Genomic DNA, 22,616 nt, shown 5'->3' with positions numbered 1-22,616 from the left:
AGGAGCTTGACAAATGTTGCATTGCATTCACACGTGGGGGATAAGGTAGGTACATTTACATTTTTTCTGTTAAAAAAGTAATGAAAAACACGGTCTTATCTACGCGACACTGTTTTACTGACTACTGAGCTAAGCTAGCACTGGAAATCTTTGCATCTCAAATTTAGAGATGCTATTTAAAATCCCACTTCATGTTATGGCTGTTTTATTATGCAAACCAGTAACTTTGTCTGGCAGTCACTGCCAAAACCTCTGCATGAAGTGCAAGAGAAACACGTGGAGAAAGCTCCATTCATTTGCAATATGCCAAGGAACTCTCACAGCTACACCAGCATTGTTCCTACAGAGCACTGCAGCTCCCAAGCAGCCCCACAGCCATTCACACACGGACTTGCTTGTTCTCAAACTCTTTAAGGTACAGTTCCTGTGCCTTATGCAGTGCTGGGGTGGCAGTCCTCCAGGACGATGGGGTTTCCTGACCAGAGGACGAAACAGGAACAATGTCTGGGCTTTCTCAAAAAAATGAAACACCAAAGCTTTAAACCAGGAACAGAAGCCACAAAGAAACTCTGTTTTGTAAATACATTCTGTACTCAAGCTTATTTTTATATTAAAACAAAAGAGTACATGCATTTATATAGACAGAGAACAATATATACAGTCACAAACACACACACTCTCAGGACAAAATGTTTTCTATGTATACACCCAACCCAAAACGGAGTGAGCAATTCCAACCAGCCACAAGGATGTAATCAAAATACCTCCATCTCTCCTAAGGGATTAGGATGGGAAATGGGACACAATAATGGAAAGCAACGAAACAGTAAAGCAACCTGGAGAAGAGCATTTGGAAACCAAACTCAGCAGATGAACCTGGCGCTTCCCAGCTCAGCAGCTGTGGGGTGCACTGATCCATAGCACACAGAAACAAACACTGCACCACCAAACCATTCCTGGGTACCTCAGTGCACTGTAGCAGCTTTACATGGTTATCGCTTTAGAGGACAAGAGCACTAAGCAGGTTAGGGGATATTAAATGCAGTGATGCTTATCCAAGGGGAGTAAACTTTCTGCCACAAAAGCATCTGACAAGGGAAGCAGGAAAGGAAGAGAAGGCTGAGCTGAGCATGTCAGCTACTGACAGGTGACACTTCTTCCTTTGCTCCCTCTTTTGGCCTTCCTTTAATCTTGCTGCATACCTGCAGCCTGCGCTCACTGCCCCCCTTGTCCTTTGTTTCACCCAGTTTGGACAGCAAACATTTCTCCCCTCCTGCTGATCACAACAGTTCAATCACTTTTCACTATCATTCCAAACATGGACTTTCCCTTTGGTTTTGGAATGGGCTCCCCAGGATACCAGGAGGCATTTCATTTTATTCAGGGCATTCTTCTTCCTTGGTTCAAAAGAAAGTGCAAACTGTTGGTGAAAGGTAAGCTGAAAGGGCTTGGTGCAGTAACACCCTGCACCTGCGTGCACTCCGTTATCTCTCATGCAGCCAGCTGTCTGGCACAGATCATGTTTCTATTTCTACTTACAAAGGTCAGATGAACTTGGTGTCTGATCCACGGGAATTACGAGCCACTGGAGTAACAGAAAATAAAAATAACGCAGATATGATGCGCTCACATTGAGATTTTATAAGGCACGTCAGACACATTGTAAGGAATGCAAGTCTACGCCGGTGTTCCAGCAGTAGCGCATGCAGCTCACGCAGGTTGAACTGACCGCAGCACGGGCTGGGGAGCTCCCTCACACAGCAGCACAGAAGTGCAGCAAGGAGGACCTTCCCTTTGCAGCAATCACCTGGAAATACTTACTGTCCTTTCTCTGGATGATACACAAGAGCAAGCTCAAGACAGCTGCTCTACATTATCTGAGTTCCTAAACCTCTTACTAGCCAGCTAGAAACCAACAAAAGCCACCAGTTAGATTTCAAGTTAATTACAGCACTCTCTAAATTGGGAGAAATGGTAATTACTAGAAGTGGTAATTACTAAGTTAATTGAGGCAGCTCTGCTGGAGCAGGAAGTCCACGCAGCCTGTAGTGCACCTCCTAGGGAAGGCTTCCTTCTCTTACTCAGCATTTGGTTTTACTCCTCATCTATGCCAAATGATCTCCTTCAGTTTCAGTAACAACTGCCCTCATTACTGCCACGGCGGGCAGCACTCGTGTGACAAGATGCTCCCCAGTCCTCCAGCCCCAGAACTGAACAACCCCTGTGCGTGGGGCCAGGCCGTGCCTACAGAACTACAGCACTACCTACAGAACCTCGCTGCTGCAGCTGGCATGTTTGAGAAACACGTTGACAGCCAAACATCCAACTCCTAACAGCTGCTGCTGTGCAAACACTGTGCTTCAAACCAGTGGGGGCATGAACAACAGGCAGCTCTCAAGAGAAAGAACGTCAATGCTCCATCCCACATAAAAGAAAAAAAAAAGGGTAAGTATGAAATTCCTGCTGGAAAGTTCTACACAAATTACAAACAGGTCAAATTCTGCTCTCAGAGATTTGTATGTGATACTTATTAACACGAACCAAAGATGTACAGAAATGGTTGAGGTGACAGCTGAGTTCTGGGTATTTAGGTTTTACATTAACTGAAATAAGTAATCCTCAAGTCTATGTGAAAGTCACAACAGGCCAGTAAACAACCAGTTGAGACAGTCCAACGTAGCATTATGGAAACAAAGACTTCTGATTTCATGGGTTCTTTCTATTCTTATCCTTACATATCATTCCTAGATATGCTTTCCAGATATTATTGTACTCTACAGTCTAAGATCAGATACAGTCACCAAATCCTGGAAACACCCAGGATCTAAAATAGCAACTTCCACTAGAGATACAATCGCTTCGATCTTTTGGCTTTGATGGTTTTTCAAACAACAAATGAAGGTAAAAACAGCTGAAGGAATTTGATGACAGAATACAGACCTTAAAAGCTGCATACATCAGGCTCTTTTATTACATTTGTATGCCAATTCAATTGTTCAGGTGTTCAATCTGTAGATAAATAAGGGGAGAGTGGAATGCATCTAACCTGGCATCCTTACCTTTGTCATTCTTCAAATTAATCATTTTTTAGATGAAAGAGAATCCAGAGTAAAATTCACCCACCCTGTGTTCAGATGAAAGTGCCACTCTTTTCTTAAGTGGGCAGAGAAATGATTCTAAATCAACATCAGTGCAAAGGTGTTTCATTTGTATTTCAGCTGAGAATATCTGCAGCGCTCTGAAATTCTGGTAAAACCAGAGCATGCTGAGGAGACACTGCCTGAGACACGAAGGGCACACAGGATGCTCTCTGAAGCCATGCTGCATCCCAGACCGAGCAACAGCCACGTTTTCTGCAGAGCTCTACTAACCCACACAGACCTGGGGAAGTGGTGAGCTCAGGTTAACAGCATTATTATATCAGACTGAAGGGGATTTCTGCAAGGAGGACTCATACTGTAGCTTTAGTGTACCGATTTTAAGATATAGGTAACACAAATCTACCAATATATCCACTTTCAGAATTAGAATTTGCTTTATTTATCAGCTTTCACCAAAGGAAAGCTTGTCTAGGACAGACTTGAGAAAGGAAAAAGAATATATTCCAAAGGGTGCCATTTCTGCAGAATCAGTATCAGAACTAATGGCACTAACATAATTGTTTAAAATGAAGCCAGCTTCTGGCTCAAGAACTCCTGGCAGAGAAGATGGATTTAACTTTTACTACAGAGCACTACTGTGTAACATTCAACCGAAGCAAACTGTACATGCTCTGACTTTCAGTTGCTGCCTTTCACAAAGATAAAACCAGGAAAAGAATGCAACAATTCTTGATTATAAAGAGACTGTAAAATCCTTGGGAACTACCACCAAAGCAAACCAGAACAATTCCCCTTCCTGCCATTTGTAGCAGGGCATTTGTTAGAATAGCTGCGGCGACTTCGTAAATAGCATGTACCTGCAGCAGAGAAAGCAAGGAACGAACAAACACACTCATCTCTTTGTGAAATGCCACATGTCCTATCATCTATACCCCCACTTTTATCATGCGATGGCTCAAATGGAAAAGATTTTTGGAAAAGGCTTCTTCAAGAATGAAGCTCCCTCGCTATATTAGCATTGCTAGTATCTCATTTGTCTGTGTATACAGATACACACACACACATAGAAGTTACACCAATGATCACTGTCAAACATAACATAGTAAGAGTGAAAATGTTACATGAAGGTGATTATTTTTTCTTGACTCCCTAGACAACTACCCACAGAAAGGAAATAAGGTAATATGTAGTGATGGAAGGAGGGAAAAAAAGCAGAGTCTGATGGCTGGCACTGAATTGATACTGGCCACCTAATCACAACCAAGGGAACTGGATTGAGAGCAAGGATTTTGCTGCAGTTCAATTGCAAGAGTCAGCAGATTCCTCTCTCTAGATTTTGGACACACTGGAAAATACATCTGTTACACTGCTTCTCATGGTATCTTCCACTTACCTTCCAAACACTGTATGCTTCTTGTCCAAATAAGCACAAGAGCGGAATGTGATAAAGCTGGAAAGAATAAAAACAGGGGTTAGCATGTTATCTCATTGAGACTCAGCGATAGCCAGCTTAAAAACAGAAGGTGTATGGAACAGTCCTCTACAGAGACAGGGATCTCGCTTGCTGGGAGTCCCACTGGGTAAACACCCCTTAATTCCTCCGTTCTGTGGGTTTTGTCTTGGATTTGTGAGTTTGGATTTCTCAATTTGGTACCTCACCAACATTCCCAAACAGTACTCAAAACACACTGGTTTGCACAGTGTCCAAAAATAATGTGAGCATCTGCCTCCCTGGCCAGGCAGGCTTCAGAACGTTCACAGCAGGACAGTGACACATGGCTGCAGCTCAGTGAGGATATTTCTTGTACATGACTGGGAGTTTGTACCAGCAAATTCAGTCATTTAACACAGCAATCTTCTGCCAGTGTAAACTTTTACCTTTTTGAACACCTAATATTTGCAATTTCTTTTCCGTTGCATTGCCCTGTCTGTGATCCACTTCTCCTCTAGATGGAGCAGATTTGTGCTTCAGGTACAAACATGGCACTTAAAAGTGTCAAAAGTGAGGAAAACCTGTAAAACTTGGGTTTTTAATTTATTGGATTTTTTAACCAGGCAAAAGGGCATTTTTGAACATAAACTCAGTAACTGAAATACCAAATCCAAAACAATTCATACTACAAAAGCCTTTCTCTACAGTTTGATGCTTTGTTAGAAGACTTAGACTACAGGAGTATGAGACAGAGGTTTCCACTTCATGCTCTGCAGACCATAATAGCCCATGCTGGCCGGGCATGCAGCACTGGCTCTCCTTTCTGTCTCCATCTGTTACACTACATTAGAGACAGCTAAAAATACATAAACATCCCAAAAGTACTTTTCCATATAAGTGACTGCCTCAGGAAGTTATATGATTGCATGCAGGAGGGGCTGCAATCTGCTAGATAATCTATTAAAACATAGCTTGCCCAGAGGAAAGCTTTGAGATGCTGTACAAATGCAAACTCCCACATGGGGTGTATGTTACAACTTAGCTTTGTGCAAAGGTTCTTTGTCTCACTTTGTTCTCAGATATTCAATATGTAGACCATCAGTTGGTCAGTTAGATGCACTACAGTAATAGGAATTGTAATAAAAGAAACACCTGAGCAGCAGTAAATATGCAGAGAAAGCTTTGTGAATGTCACTGCAGTTAAGATAAAATTAAGGACAATGGAATTAACACCGGGTGCCAGAAGTCTCTAAACACTGCTTAGGAAGCTTTAAAAATATGGGCAGCTGGAGTCTTGCAAGGACTTTATGGGAACTTCATATTTCATATGCAAATTTTATGGAAACATACAATCACCTCTACAGCTGTGGATGATGAGACTCAATCCGGCACCTCATTCATGTGGTCTCTCTTGTATCTTGATCCCCCGCCTCTCCTTGTTAATATTCTTTTAAGGCCTCTGCTCTTCCCTAATTTAGCACCTGAGTGCTGGCAGCAACATTCAAATCCAAAATAAGCTTCACAGCAACTGGACCCTGCACACGTGCTCAGGCTTCAGCACGTGAGTAAAGCCTATTAAGGGCCTCGAGACAAGCACCTGTGCTTAGTTAAATTTAACCACGCTGCTGCATGGCGTACCGACCATACTCGTGCAGACCAACAGCAAGGCTCCCCCCCACCACCCCCAGCCCCAGCACGCAGAACTGCACACGCACACTTTCCTCTGAGGTTCCCAACAGAGGTACAAGTTTTTCTTAGAGAGCGAGGCGCAGTTGGCTCCAAGTGACGTGGGACATTTTCTAAAGACTGCAGGCAAACCTCTGTAACTCTGTCACGCTTAAAGTACGTTACTACAACTTCAATGTTTTTAAATCTCATTTGTTGTTCTTTCTCCTTCTTTCCTTCATTCATTTTGTCCCTCATTTTAGCCCTCCCTTTGTTTGGTACGCTGAACACCAAGTCCTTTCCCCAGACTCTGCGCTCCACCATTTTGAATTCCACACATAAGAGCAGTGCAGAACTGTTCTTATTTAGAAACGGGCCAGCAAAAAAAGAAGCATTGTTTCTAAGGTGTTATTGGTTCATTTCATTAAAGCCTTTCACAAAGTCCATATGGGACTAGATTTAAATAGAGTGGAAAAGTACAGTGATTTCACAGGAATAAGAATGGGGCTGCATAAGAAAAGATGAAAACTGCAAACCATGAAACAGAGAAGGCAAACTGATGATGCCACGAGCCGACAAGTTCACGCTGCTCTTAGAGTAACGGCAGCTGCAGCCACCCTGACTGCACTGTGCAACACCTAACAATATTTCACTTGACTGAACTTTAAGGAGCAGCCCAAAAATGTCATTTATTTTCTTCACAGCACAAGGCACAATATCTGGAGGGAAACAATAAAATACAAAGTGCAAGCGACTACTTACAACTGTGATTTGTTTGTGTTAGGTCCTGAATTGGCCATACTAAGAATACCACGCCCGGTATGGGACAAGTTGGGCTTGAATTCATCTTTAAATGGCTTCCCCCAATAAGATTCTCCTCCTGAAAAAAAAAGATGATAGATAGATGAAATATTTGTTTTCATCAGCTTCCCAATACATCCTACATCAGACACTAGCAGTAAATTCCAAGTTTCTGGGGCTTCTGATAGCTGTGTTTGTAATATATCCCCACCTCATCCCTAGGACTAGGCCAGGATCTGAGCACGCCCTTGAAATCAGATGTCTGTAACTGGCAACACAATTCTGTGCCTCCACACCACTATCATCTGCAACAGATGAGACTGTTTATCAGCAGCATTATATATCATGTGGCAAAGAAATGCCGAGCATTCATTTATTTTTACTGCTCATCCATCATAGTTTTTCTTTTTTGAGACATTAAATCTTCAAATGTGGCTGACTGAAAAAACACAGGGAGCAAAGAATTACTAATTTAACTGCACTCTGGATACAGCAATGCTTCCAAAAATATAACATCAGGGAGAGGAAATATGTTTACAGCATCAACTAAGAATAGGAACTACAAGCTCAAAAGCTTAATTCCCGGATGAACAATGAAAAATGATGATATATATTCCTTCAAAATAAATAGATATCTTGGTCTAGATACACGGATGATGTAAACACTTAAATACAGTTTAGTCCACGGATGACAAAACTTTGCACCAACCACAGACCCAGCCCTCCAAGACTGATTTCGGGGTCTGTGAGGGTCTCTCCTCCTGGCTGTCAGTTTTACATTATTTATGTCAGACCTGACATTTTCATTTGCGCTTTCCTCCAGAATCATTTTTAATAAGAAAAACGAAGGCTGAGATGAGTCACAGTTCTACAGTCAAATCCACAATCTTGTTTGACAAGCCATGAAAAATGTATCACCTTAGGACAGGATTAAAAATAAAACAAACAAAAGTACCCAGACAGGCAGCAAAGACTGGTCCATCCGCAGAACCACGCAGAGTCCTCTTGAGTAACTGCATCGCTTACAAAGCAGAGCTCAGTAAAAGACCTGCAGCGTGCAATGGCTACTTGCACAGGTAACACAAAAGCTATTTGATGACACAGCTGCATGGACAAGCAGCAAATTAAATGAGAGCATAACACAAATTCCTACTGAAAACCATATGTGGAAAATCACAAGTGTGCATCAAACAAGAGCAGAGTTTCAGATGATACTACGAGAACAACGAATCACAGGTGGACAGCTGCAAGTGGAATTAACTGACCCAGCAATTTTGGAAGAAACTGACCCACTTAAAAATCCAATTAATCATGTTCCAAAGAACTATTAATAGAGCAGAGCGCTGCCTGCTCTGCAGTTTTACAAGAGGCAGCCAAATGGAAAAACCCTGCAGGACTTTCTATAATCAGGAGAGAAGGAGATTACTTCAGTTCAGCTCATTACATCAGCGTGATTCCGTACGACAACCTGCTCCCACGGCGGCTGGATGGGGCACGGTGACGCCGTCACAAAGATGGTGCCCAGCACAGGCTCTTCTGGCCAAATTGTATTCAGCCTACTACAAACTGCCAACATTCCTCTTTGATAGCCAACATCCCTGTGTGTTCCTGTGGGACATTACTCGTGTCGTGCCCATTACCTGCCTCGCTCTGTAGTTGTACACAAACAAGCAGGGATAAGAATGCAGCAAGCTCCATGTGCTGCTCCAAACCAGCAGCATACTTGCACAGTGTGCCGGCCCCACCAGCTGCACTGAGCATTGTGCACTGCATTCTGCTCCCACTTTCCCTTCCTCAGCTCCACCCGGCCCACTGCAGCCATCCAGACACATCCTGCAGCCCTGCAGCCCCATTCCTCACCAGCACTGCACATCTCACAAACCTGCACCCCCGGACATGCTCATGTCTCCCTTCTATAAATAGGTAACATTGCTTCAAAGGATCTCCTGAAGGAACTCGTCATTATTTGCAAAGTAGATGCACTATCAGTCCTAACCCAGAGGAGTGTTTGTTGCCTAGAAATTCTCAGATAACATACAAACATAAGCAGATGCAATGGAGATGGCACGTAGCAGCAAGTGGCCAAAGCCCTGAGCCTGCTGCACCCCTAGCAGGCTTTCAGCAGACGCTGGAATGCCAGCCTCATCAGGATGCTGGAAGTGGGTGGAATGGACCCTGCAGCCTCACTGGTGAGAAAATAGTTCAGAAAGCATGAGAAAAACAGTGCATGACACAACAAGCAACCAGACTCCAGTGCTCACAAACAGGAGCAATGAACCATCATCTTTTGGTCTTGGAATACTTATTTTTGCACGATTTGGTTTCAGATCATACTCTGAGGGTCAGAACTAACCTCGTGCATACGATGGCTAACTTTGGTTCACTCCAGTTCTCCAGAAACAAATGCTAATATTTCAGCAGACAGTTCCAGACCCAAGGCCTGCGTGCTCAGCAGCTGCAGGAAGAGCAGAGGACAGAAGCACAGGTACCCTGCAGGGCAGGGCTGTGTGCACGAGGCCTGCGGCACGGGCTGGCACAGGGAGGAGGGGATGCAGTGAAGATGCTGGGAGAACAATGGAATAGATGGAATTGGAATGATTTTATTTTATTCTTCAAACACAAAAACAAATGTTTTCCCTTTAAATTAAAAATAGCCAATTAGAAACTGCTGCTTGTCAAACTGTTCCCGACCTCTGGAATTGTTCCAAGCTTCAAACATCTGCATGAAGAAGCAGGCTAGAAGATGGTGAGTTAAAAGGACGATGTTTTTAATTACTGAAACCCAGAATCACTGTCTTTCTCTCTGAAGATTAAGCACAAATCCCTCATTAGCCTATTGGCACGGCAGCACAGTGCCTAATGCTCAGCCAGCACAGCCTGGAACAGGAATTTTAGACCTTTGCATTTTGCTTTGTATAGGAGAGCTCAATGTAAACTTGGGAAAACAGCTCACAGGCCGCAAGCCGACTACTAATAAAGATGAGGCATTCTGAAGTATCAAACAGATTTTACTGTGTTTATTCTCAGCACAGTTGGGAAGTGTGGATGTGCCACCTCCACTGCATCTGAAAGCAGAATGGCTGCAGCCAGAGCAGGAGGAGGTGGAACCATGTGGTCATTCCCTGCACATGCCATAAGGAGAGCAGGCTCCTCCTTTATCCCCCAGATTTTCCTCCGAGGGAGGAATCAGGAATCACAGATCACCAGTGACTATATATGGAATCACTATGATGCAAAATCCGAACCCAAAGCCAACTTCCCAGGGCGCAGGCAAAGCCTGTGGAAAACAAGAGTCGTGTCTGGGTGTTCCATTCACATTGGGCAGTGCTGCCTGGCACTCACCTGGCTCCTGCTTTTCACCCAGTGAAGATAATCTTCTGTCAAGAGTGGAATCCAGTGCCTACTGCACTTGAAAAGTTATTGAGCTGCTATTACAAGAAGTGCTGTAAAATATTCTGGGGACTTCTGTGCTAAAATCAAAGGGGTTCACAAGGGAGCAGACAGGGTCTCACTCTGGCACTTTCTGGACTGGGATTGGAAATGTGAAATGGAGCAGTGCTGACAACTGCAGATGTGGGTCCTTTGCACAAAGCTGGGAATGGGCCTGGGATCAGCTACCACAGGAGAATGGCCTTCCAACAGCAGCACGCAGCCAAGCTGTGACTGTGCCCTGGAGCATGGTTAGTTATCCAGCCTCATTTCCACATCTTGTGCTATAGGAAAGGTGAACAGATATCATCTGACAACTGCAGCGAGCACACCTCAGCAAGTACAAAGAAAGAAGTCATATTTTCAGATTGTATTTCAAACTAAAAACAGCTTTGGTAGTTTTTCTCCTTTCAAACAACTTCTTCAGTAATCATCTATTTCATTATTATTTTTGATGAGTGTACAGAACTTGTGTAACTTTTATGCAAAGAGCTGAGGGATGCACCTAGGGCTTCAGAAATGTAACATTCCAGAAGCCAGGTGTGGGCTGGGAATCATCATTCATGAAAGCTGTGATTTTAAGTAAATCCTTCCTTTTTCTGGCATAAAGATTGCTAAGCAGTGGTAAGGAAGTGGGAGGGCTCTGATTCAAAAAAATGACGGCTTACTCTCTGTAATGTTCTTGTCATTTGGAACAGCGAGGTACATAATAACATCTGACACTTCCATAGAGCTTTCCAAGAGAGATTCTTGAATCATTGTGCAAATACGAAAGCCTGAGTTCATCCAGTAAGTGCTTCTCTCCTTCCAGACAAGAAGACACAGTACTTTTAACCCTCATATCTGAGGGGCTGCAATCGAAATGGAGGCACTGCTCCAGTTAAGAAGGCCCCACTCTTATCCTTTGCTAAACTTCAGGCATGCAAGAAAAGAGTTCTACAACTGGTGACATTTTAATATCTTTCCCTGCTAGGAAACCACACTGCAGAACTGACCAAGATTGACCACAGTCTCTGTGCTACTGACAGTTCAGAGGAGGGGAAAAAAGTGCTTTGCTCTGTTCCACACAAAATGCACTACTACACTGTTCCACTACCAAAATGCACTACGAACCTCCTTTGTGCCTTCTTGGATTCAGCAATGGACAGAGGCAAACTCAACCTGATTCATTACATCTTCCAACAATGTGAGTAGCTGAAAAATGCCTGTGCTGCTTTAAAAATGGAATGTCCTGGATATAGTTCTCCCCTTTTCATACAAGGGGTTTGGGATATTAAACCTGTTTTTCCTACATGCAAATTTTCTTCTATTATTTGGAACACTGAAACACCGAGCAGCTGTTCCATTTGCACTACTGCGAGCTAGACCGAATTACTCACTGAGTTCAACCACTTTGTTGTTAAGAACAGCAGGGAAAGATACATCACAAATGTAAAATTCGTTTTCAAATAATTAATCACTACAAAGAATGACCATGACTCAGCTTATTGCTTTGAATGCAATAATGAATAATGAAATTGCTTTATGGATGGTTTGTCGCTTTTTATTGTTAAAGAAAAAGAAAGAAGCCACTGCAGCACAACACAATTTCTCCCAGTAGTCTTATGAAACGTGAAGTTTATGGCTGCAGAAAATTAGTTTGGTCCTCTAAGTCAGTATCAAACTTACAGGATAGTGCATCTAATGCTTTGGCAATGCTGCTGAGTAACCTAAATTAAAATTCAACTCCTCACTCTTTCTAACATGGTATCAACTTCCAGATGTCCCAAGGTTCTTCCATCCCAAGGTTAACTACTGAGTACCAGCGATCAGCCCCTGACATGCCAACCAAGTTGGGACCATTCTTTTGTGACAGCTGAATAAGAGATTCAAGGGCACACCATGTGATGCACAAAAAAAAACCACGAAAAGGCTCAGTGCTGCTTCCAGCCTGGGGAGCTGTAGGGACAGCTGGTGACAGCCCTTCCGCAGGGTGTTTTGCTAAACTAAAGCACAGTTACCCAGGAGAGCCGAGCACAGCTTGTGCATGGCTGAAGTCTTTCTATAAAAGGCTCTGATGGAAACAGCTCAGCAGTTTAAAATAAAATTTCAAGGATAACTTTTGAATAGTCTTCACTATTTCCAGTTGAAATACCTGAGAAGAAAGCCCTGTTCTACAGAAATGCTTCCCTGATACTACAGAAGTCAAATTATTTACTCTCTTTCCTCTTGTTTACTTTAAGTGTTCACATTGTTGTAAGTCACTCGTCCTAAGCAAAGCGTTAATTTACAGAGGGGCACAGAGAATGGTAAGGGAGATGTCTTCTCTCCTTTTCTCCATTCTATAGTTAAAAATAAGTACTTCATTTAATTTACAGGGTTTAAAGAATTGATACCAAATTAAACGGCAAAATTCCAGCACACAACTGGAGATGTTACAGTGGATCCCAGCACAGAATACTGGCTAACTGAGGTACACACATCTGTACGTGAAGTTAGTGCTGGCTTGTAGACACCTCACAGTGTGCAAGGTATGCCAAGTAACGTGGAGCAAAGCCTGACCGACTGCCTACACTGCGAGCCGCCTAAGCTGCTCATGTAAGCACTAAGCACACAGGCACAGGAGTTCAAGAGAAGTCAGGTAGCTCACCAGACTGCCTGTTTAGTACATTTTCTTGCGACGCTACTATTATCACATTAGATAAATAATTAATAAGGTTATTTAAAGTGCAGTTATGTTCAAAACATCAAAACCATTTAGTGACCATAGCGTCAACAACTGTGCAACGCTGTCATATTTATTTGAGTATAAACTGTTTGCTTTATTGGAACTTTAATAGCCTTGACAGTTGTTTGCAAGACACCTTGTCTACAGCATACTCATATTTAATTAAGAATGACAAGGAGAAAAACAAGATGGAGAAGTCTAGAGGTCATTATACTCCTTTTTAAAAATAACTCACAGATGAGTTGTTTCTCCTATGGTCTTCATTGGCTTTCTTCCCCCTTTGGTCTTACACTTCCTACTCCCTTTGCCAGTAGAGCTGAGCCTTGACCTTCAGAACAGCGGCCCTGCCAGCCTCCTGCCAACCATTACTCGTGCTGCCTTACAGTACTTCTGCCATTTGCACAGCGACAAGAATGACACCAACAAGTTCATTTTTTCACAGCAAGAGCTGAACCCACCCTACAAAAAGGCAAAAGCTGCCTGCATCAATCCATTACGTTTCTCTGGTCTCCCGACATCTCTTTAATTTCTCGTTTTAGAAGATGTTCCTAATTATGCCTTTTGGGATTTGAACTGAAACTTTCCCTCTAACAAAATCAAACCACAATTCTTTTGACAGTCCATGCAAATACAGCAACAAAGCCTGTTAACAGGCTTTTGCCATCAAGACTCAGAACATTTAATTCCTGTCTCAGAGCATGCAACTGTTGAGGATTATGTGTTGGGCAACTCACACTAACATTATTTACAAAGTAAGCAGTGGTAAAGAATTACAAAGACATGCTATTTTCAGATGGTCTGTGAACATGCATAGAAGAATTCAGTGCTTGCATATACAAGTGACCTATGTGTGAACTAGAATAAAAAGGCACAAAACTCCACAAGGGCGTACAAGGACCTGTGGAGGCTGGTGACATCTACAAGCACATAGGTAAAATGTACAAGTGGATAACGAGTAAAAGTGCAGCACTAAGTGGAATTACTAGATGACACCAATTAAACAACACAGTGCCTTAAGTGAAAACAGCTTACTTAACTCAAACACAGCTTACCTGTTCCCGTTCCAGTTGGATCACCTCCCTGAATCTGCAGAATTACAATAAAACCAACAGGTTACATGTATATCTGCACAAAAGACATTAAATACAAGCTATAAAAGTCAATTCTGCTTCACTTTTTTGTCCTGCACTAAGTAAGGTTACAAGTTCCACCGTCTCCTCATCACCACTGCCCCCACCAGCCCTAAACCACATCACGCAGCTCCTCATCCGGACGCCTCCTGAACACTGAGCGCTCTTGGGAAAGGATGATGTGAGAGCATCCAAGCACCACAACCTGAATCAGAAATTCAGCTTTTTCATGCTTCATCTGAATGAGATTTCAACAGGATGCAGAATTACATATGCAAATTAGCATCTCCCTCCCTTTCTGTTCATTAACCACTCACCTGCAGCTTGAGGAACAACAAGAGCCTTGCCAAGGCAATGACTCTCAAAGTCTTTGCCTGGATGCCAGTGATGTTCTCTGATAGTATTAGTCAGAAACAGTTGTTAGTAAGACTTGTTAGATTTGTAACTACAAATTTAGTAAGCTGGGACAATCCCAGCTCTGGACGTATATTTTAATATATTTCTAATGCAAAGAAGATACTAAAACTCAAGCTCAGTATTTTGAGAGCACTGTATACTGTGTATTAAAAAGGATTTGGTCAGTACTCACCACAAAATTACGAATTGACCTGTGAAAAATTGTCCCATCATAATAGTTCTTTTTGCACAATTTGATAAAATTTTCACAGGTTCGAGGTGTCTGAAAGACAAACAGAAGTTTTAATTAAGCCACACATTTAGACAATGAAATTGGTCATCACACTGTTTATGAGAGTCGCCCTCATTCGAGCCTTACAAAGAAACATGCAGGACTCCTGAAGAACGAGTCTGTCTCTACAGAAAATAAATACAATATATTCTTTTTGTTTTTTAAGGATAACAGGCACACAGTACTTAGAATAAATTAAACCCAGGCTTTCCAACTAACACAAAGAACTGTTGAACACTAACTCAGATAACACGGACTCCCAGCAGACATCATGACAGTGAAAGCAGGCATGCTCAGACTTTCAAGTAACTTAGTTCCATGGTAATCCTGGTTCCAGTGGGCACTAATCTCTCAAACTAAGAAAGTACCTGGCTTCTCTGCTTCACTACTGCAAATGAGTGCATTAAAGTTAACTGGAAGAGAAGCATTGTGTGCTCCTCACAACTTAGGACTAAGAATGGGACTGATCCCAGAAGACACCACTTTGAACACTGGTCTACCCACAGGAAAAATAATTTAAAGGAGAAAAATCTTTGAAAATCTGGAAAAAAATGTTGAATATCTTGCTCACTTCTAATTTCCTTTTACAGTGTAGATTAGAGCATCCAAACATACCTTCTGAAAAGCCCTCCTGTACACCAATTATCCTCCCTCTGTAATCGTACAGATGCTCTTCTCTGCAGGATTAAAATACCTTCACACATACAAACAAGTGCAAACTACATACATAGGAACAACCTGTTTCCTATACTTGGAGGTTTTTTTTTAGCTCCACAATGGAGTACGTTCATAAACACGTCCCAGCTTTATCAAGTAAAGCCCTAACATCTAACTAATGTGAGTTGTTACAGACTTTGAATATGTACTTATTGTATGTGCTTGCAATAAAAGCCCTCACGAGTCATGACATCTGCAAACAAACATATTCAAGACTTGAAGTCTTGTTTTGAAATACACTGATTCATTTTGCATTGATATGAGACTACTCTTGGTCTTACCACTAGTCTGAAACCTGTACAAAGACAGAGACTCAGACATACAATGTGAAGTGGCTTAAAAGCAAAAAAAGAAAGCCCAGGATACATTTTTAAAATAAGGCAAGTCTAATCACAGTCTTTTAAGAGCAAAACAATCTCCATCTTCTTAGAACTAGATCCATATGGTCATTCATCCTGAATCATCCATAACTTTCTTATCTAGAGCACAGTCATTCTAACCCCTCTATACACAGAAACATCCCTTAATTATCCAAACTGTACCTCTCACAGCATTAGGAATTCTTTAACAACTTCTTCTTAATTATTCTGCAAATAGATAGGTAGTTCTCAGGTAACATAACTGGACAAACAAACAAGTTCTAATCTTACACCAACTATAATCTCAGATTTCTTATGTACTTCATTACTGGGTTGCAATGGCAATGCTTTATAGCAGACTGACACCAAGACACACATTCTGGTAGTATCCCAGCAGCAACTTGTGAGTAGAGATATTCCATTACAATTGTTTCAAATAACAACATGTTTTCCCATAGTCGCAATGTTTATGCAGCAAAAGACTGAATTTAAAAGCTTTTATTTGAACTGGACACACACACACTGGAAAATCCACTTTGTCCATAATCTTCCAAGTCATGTTCAACCCCAGAAGAATCATTTCTGCTGCATTTGCTTTCCTCACAAAATAATATTGCAACAAGCTCGAAACTACAGCAGTGCTACTAGTGATCACTCACAAAAAATGTCAGAAGGGATAAAAATAAGACTAAAACTGCTCTTTTTGAATTAGAAATGGGAAGCAGCAGCTTTTAGCCCAGGGCACTTTACCTGATGAGAACCGAGTGTTCCTTGGAGAGAAAGACACAGTTAGTAAGTTCTCTAGGGGGAATACAGCAACTTGTAATTAATTTTTTAAGAGAAATGAGATCAGGCATCAGACTAAGTCCCTTGCTGATCAGTATCAAACAGCTTTAAATGCATACAAAGTTGATAACCTAAAACAGTACTGCTGTTTATTTTCAAACGCGATCTGCAAAGCATACAATAAAAAGCATTCACCACGGTGATGTGCTTTTCAGGCAGTACCTGTGCTGACCCTTCTCTTTAAATTGCTTTCCAGTTACATCTTTTTCTCAGAAATGGGCTTTTCAAATGCAACTACAGAAATACTTAGTGTACATGCAATGCAATATCATTTCACTGCAAGGTTTTCTTTAAATAATTCCCAAATTGGTTCCCATGGTCACCACAGCCATCATCCAGATACACTTGGCAGGTAAGCAGCTCCTTAGCAACATCACCATCATCTTTTGTGGTGCTCTTTCATAGAGGAGTGTATGTGCTTTTTGTTGGTTTTTTTTTGTTGAGTATGTAAATAGACCAAAGCAAAACAAAAATTGCCTAAGGAGATCTATGTTAAAAAAAAGAGAAAAACCTACACTTAGCTTGAAGCCTTCAAAATTTCTGTCACTAGTTCACGCCTCTTAATAGCAGGATTCTGGCATTTGTATGATAAGATTTTAATTCATGAGGAATTGGCTTTTCATTATTTCAGATTATTTCTGCTTTGACACATAGGATTAATGGAAAAAGCTCCGTATTTTAGTGCAACTACAACAGTTCTTCCAATTTAGAGAGACAAAAAGAAATAAAAGGGAAATGGCATTAGTGCAGGGAAATTATACAGATGTGCAAATGACAGCTTCTGAACGCTCAGTGTGAAATTTCTCCTCCAAGGTTCATGCAGATCCTCGAGGGATGAAGCAGTTTGAAATGATTAGCTCTTCACATGGCAAAGCCTTCTTCCTTGCAGCCATAGCAACAACTCAGTGGCTCCTCTTTTCCCCATCTCGTCTACCTTGGCAACAGGGATGTCGCAGGTCTTCAGTCTCCCGGTTGGCTCTCAGCTGTCCAATACCAACTGTGAGTTAAGCTGACTTTTACAAACGGAGTGACCCATTTTAACTGATGAGAGAGGAGACCTGCAAAGTGAGAATCATTTCAGTATAAGCGTTCTTTTCCTTAGTGTTTGCCACTTGGAGAGAGTAGAAGTGTCTTTAATTCGAAGGACGCGATGCAGAGGCAGATTGGCTTTTGTTCTCCTGTTAGGACAAGAGGAAGGGAGGGTTTCCCAGCTCCGTCCTGCCACACTCTTTGGAGAGAAAAGCATTCAGCAATTTTTCAGTTTGGCTTGTTGAGAATATCATTATGGATTTACGAGAAACCATTGGAGGTTATGAAGAAAACATAACCGTTTTCCTGTTGCTGACTTTCAAATCAATGAGATTACAAAAGAAGGTGATGTTTTTGCCATGACTTTCATACATGTATATCTAGATCACAGCAGGATAAAATAATGTAAATAATAATGCAAAAAGAACAAAAAGGGAGACGTTAACTGTTGCTTTTGATGTTGAGACAAGAATGGCCAGAAGTGGGAAGAGCTGGAGTCTGTTGTCAGTAATGAGCCAACAAGAAAGCAGCTGTGCCTGCAGAACTTTGCGCGATCCCGAGTGCCATCCTTCTGCCTTCAGCAACGGGCTGAGGGATGCAGCAGGGAGGAGCTTCTGAACAGGTGGGCACACTGGGAGCCCACGACTGAGAGACTCGCATTTTCCACAAGATCTCACACTCAGGTATCAAAGCTGGGTTTGTTTACACACATTTTTCACCAGTCTTTGTAGCTGGAACAAAGGCTTCAAAGTCCAGTTATGTTTGTGTGGTTGGTGCAGAATGCAACTTTGTTCTGCACAGTCCCACAAACCTCGAGCCCTTTTCTTCTCCTTTGGACAGGATACTGCTTACAAGAGCTGCTGAGACGCACTTGGTGTGGGAGATTTGGCATTGACTGCTTTGGATAAATTCGATAATCTGAGCCTGATATGAAGACAACTGTATGACTGAGTCTGAGATTTACTGCTGACCGAATGCAAAACTTTCTGCTTGTGCCTCTAAGAAAAAGCACCACAAAAGATAACGGTGATCCTGTGGTGACAGGTTATACCAACAAACAACAACTGCCTGCTGTGGTTCAATTCAGAGATGATGCAGTTTGTGTAAGGGAGACCAACTTCAATTTGGTCGTTGGGTCACGTTGTGTTCTGTGATCAGAAGAGATCGGCTCCAAAGAGGTAGGAAAGGTAAAAGCATCACGGCACTGTGGAGTAAAACCATTGGCAAGACTCTCACGGATATTTCAGGAATCAGAACAAGCAAACTCGTCTCAGATAAAAGACTGCTGACTTGACAGCAAACATTTACCTATTTTGCTACCTCAAAACATCAAAGTTTTCTTAGAACAAACAGTAGAATGATAGCATTCTCATCACACTGAAACCTACTGTAATTTAACGAGCTGTTTAGCAAAGGTTATAGCAGATTGCTAAATTTCACTTTTAAGAGGCACTTTTCGGTTCTGACATTAACAATGCTACTGAAAACTTTTTCAAATCTGATATGCTTAGCTTAGACAAGTTGCCAATAAGAAATGACATGCTCCAGTTTCAGTTTTCACAATTTTGCAAGTACAGGGACAATCAATCAGTTTAGCAGAGAACAATTCAAGCTAAACAGGGTACCGAATTCACTCATCTAATTTGTCAATGTTAACTGCTAGCTCTCTGGAGGCAGTCGTCATTCCTAGCTGCAGTTATTACTTTTCCTCTAACTTTAATTTATCATAGAAGAAAACGGCCCTTCCCCCTTCCAATCCGTAAGCCACAAGAGTGGAGGAGCTTGCCAGACAAAGCAGAAGCAGGCTGGGAGCCAGCAAATAAGACACAGAATCACTAGGTACAGTTTCAATACAGATCCAATTTAAATTGCTTAAGTAGCCTCCAGCAGCTGTAAAGTCTGGAGCATCACAAGTCCTGCAGCAGCTCCCTGGCATTTCTTCAGTCTGCAAATAGCACAAAAATTCTACCTTCTAAGAAAATGCACCCTGTAATCACTTGCATGCTACACAGTAAAGCTCTGGTAGCTGTCAGCCTCTCAAGGTCACCCTGCTCTCATCAGTGCCAAGGTACAAACAAGAAACGTGTCAGAAAGAGATGAAGAGCAGCAGCTGTGTAACTCCAAACTGCCTGCCTCATCCTCAGGTTTGGGATCACCAAGTGGCAGACACAGCTGGTATGGGATTCCTGCACCGTCAATTGTCCAAAAGCAGAAGAGAATCCAACAGCAACCAATTCCCTCTGCCAGATCCCACTTGCCAAGGGTGCTAGAGGGCCAGAAAGGTCCAAATGTGAAAAATGCATTCCCAGTTACCTAAAGCCAGAGGATATCAGGAAACTGGGCGTAAAAAGCCACGGGCAGCAAGGTCCACAGTGCAGGGATAGGCATGCAGGAAGCTGGCTGAGCACTTCCCACCCCCACTTCTGCTACTGGAAAAGAATGGTTTGAATGATTTGTTTTCAGTTTCTGTTAACCAGAACTTTCAAAGCTAAAACTTGCAGCTCTTTCTACAATTACATAATTTGATGAAAATAGGCCAAGCTATTTACAACCACTATACTTCACCCCGACAAGTTACTTAGGGGAACTACTGAGAGAACAAGTAAACTGGTAAAACATCAGCCATATATTTGCCATACAGTTGGCAGAAAGTGAGTAGAACAGGTTTTAACAGTTTAATTTGGAAAGAAAATGAGACATTCAGGAAGCCTGGAGGACCTGGTCATGCAAGGAGGTCAAAGGATTTTCTAAGCAACTCACTTCTTTCCCATTGGAAATGGATAAGAAGTTCATAAGCTTCTGATCTTTGGAATAGTCCCTCACACAAAAGGAAAGATGATTTCAAAGAATAGGGGCTAGATTACACAGTTATAGATCACAGGCATATTTAATAGGTCAGAGGGCCTTGAAAGATTAAAACATCGCTATCTGTAGAATAATGGCTTCTTCAGATAGCTATGCCAAGACATCATCATTAAGTAGAGTTTGTCAAGTCCTAAAACCTCAAAAAGCATTTGTGGAGTGCTGGATGGGGCTTTGAAATCCATCTCACATTCTTCTTTGTTACGCCAACTTGCCCTTAAAGCTTAACGTATTACATCAAAGAGACACAAGGGAATTAACAAAACCTGACGTGGCAGTTACAGATTACCATTCAATTACTACAGTGAGCATGTGTTTAGCCACCAGCTCTCTAGTGACAACTTGCACAAAAGAGAAAAGGGAGACAGCACACCAAACCACCTGCTCATCATTCTGACAGGACCTTCTGGAGTGCTTTTTAAAAAAATCTACATATATTTCCATGGTACAATGAAAATTAAAAAAACCACAAGCCTCAAAGCAACCTGTAGGCAAAGGTATCTGTATTCCCTTTCACAGGTACAGAGACTAGGAGTCCAATACGACCTGTTGTCATGAAGGACTGCTGGTCTGAACTGGCAGGCTGTCCATGTTGCTGCACTCGTGCAATCAGGCATCTATGATTGCTTATTCTGGAAATTCTGAATAAGAAGAAGGGAAAAAACAAACAGCAACAAAGAGCAACAGGCACACCACCACAGTGCAAAGAGAAGGCAGAACAGCTGAGGCACAAACTCAAATGGGTGAAAAAGGTCCAATTTATCTTCCAAAATCTCAGTTGCCTTTTCTCAGGTCACTGACTTACACCACACATCACTGTTCCGGAACATAAGCGGCTTTGAACAGACACAGAAAGTACCTGGATTCCAGCCCTGTTTCATGCTCTCTTTCTGTATCCTGTCACTAAGTAGCTGAAGATGACTTCAATCATACCGCAGAACTGACTTCCTGCCTTGGATCAGTACAAAACATTTCATGATTAGGCTTTTGGAGCTTGGAAGATTCTCATCACTACCAACCTTACTGACTGGCACCTTTAAGTACTACTGTATGAAGATGCCTCAATTTATTTTACAGCAAAAGTTTCCACACTCGTGTGAACTGAACTCCAAGCAATCCACACTGCCAGTTCACTCACAAAACCAGGGAAAACTATTTCTCATCCAAAGAGAACTGGAATCACAAGAACTGAGGGCAGAGAGAAAGAATCCAAGGTTGGGGGGAGAGTGTTAAAAACAAAAATGATACCCAGTGGACTTGAGCAGCAGTGCAGACTGCTCTGTTTAGAGATGCAAGAATATATATTTTTTAAATAGGGAGCCCATAGCCATGAAAATGCAACCAAAGACTCCAAAGTAGAGACACACTCTATGACAGCAAGTATGTCATTTGTGGTTCTCTATTTTGGCAAAAAGACTTCACCTCAAAATGTATATTTAAGTCTTGTCCATAAGACTATTTCAAAAAGCAATTTGAATGTTCTAAATCCTACCTCTAGACACAGGTACTCATTTATCATACTTATATAGCAACTTAAGAATTAAGCTTCCTAAAGCATTTCACAATCACATGCTTGCAGTACCCTACAATTTCAAGCACTGCTAGCATGTCTTCCGTAATAATCCGAGCACAGGATATCACCCAGCAGTTACAAAAAGGAACCTGTGGTCAGGTCAAGGGAACAACCAGCCAGATAATGCCCAGTTTTTTAAAAGAGAAGCTAAGTAGCACTGTAATATAGCTCAGAAATCATATGTTTGTTCCCGCAGTTGCACTGCTTGAGAGAGAGAGCAGATAAACGAATTCCCCAAATTATACACATTTTGGCTGAATTCAAACAGCACTGACAG

The 22,616-nt window shown here is 42.0% G+C and overlaps 1 protein-coding gene across 1 annotated transcript in view; it reads right to left on the bottom strand.

Annotated features, from left to right (window-relative positions):
- Window positions 1-22,616, bottom strand: part of PPIL2 (peptidylprolyl isomerase like 2) — a 55,031-nt gene that overhangs the window by 7,687 nt on the left and 24,728 nt on the right. The window contains exons 13-16 of the mRNA XM_048963856.1: window positions 14,855-14,944; window positions 14,188-14,221; window positions 6,961-7,078; window positions 4,495-4,551 (exon numbers count right to left, since the gene is read on the bottom strand). Coding sequence (XP_048819813.1) covers window positions 4,495-4,551; window positions 6,961-7,078; window positions 14,188-14,221; window positions 14,855-14,944 — 299 coding nt within the window. The remainder of the gene's footprint in view (window positions 1-4,494; window positions 4,552-6,960; window positions 7,079-14,187; window positions 14,222-14,854; window positions 14,945-22,616) is intronic.

This window comes from Lagopus muta, chromosome 17, assembly GCF_023343835.1.
Source record: "Lagopus muta isolate bLagMut1 chromosome 17, bLagMut1 primary, whole genome shotgun sequence".
Classification (NCBI taxonomy): Eukaryota; Metazoa; Chordata; class Aves; order Galliformes; family Phasianidae; genus Lagopus; species Lagopus muta.
This window is presented reverse-complemented; position numbering and strand designations above follow the sequence as displayed.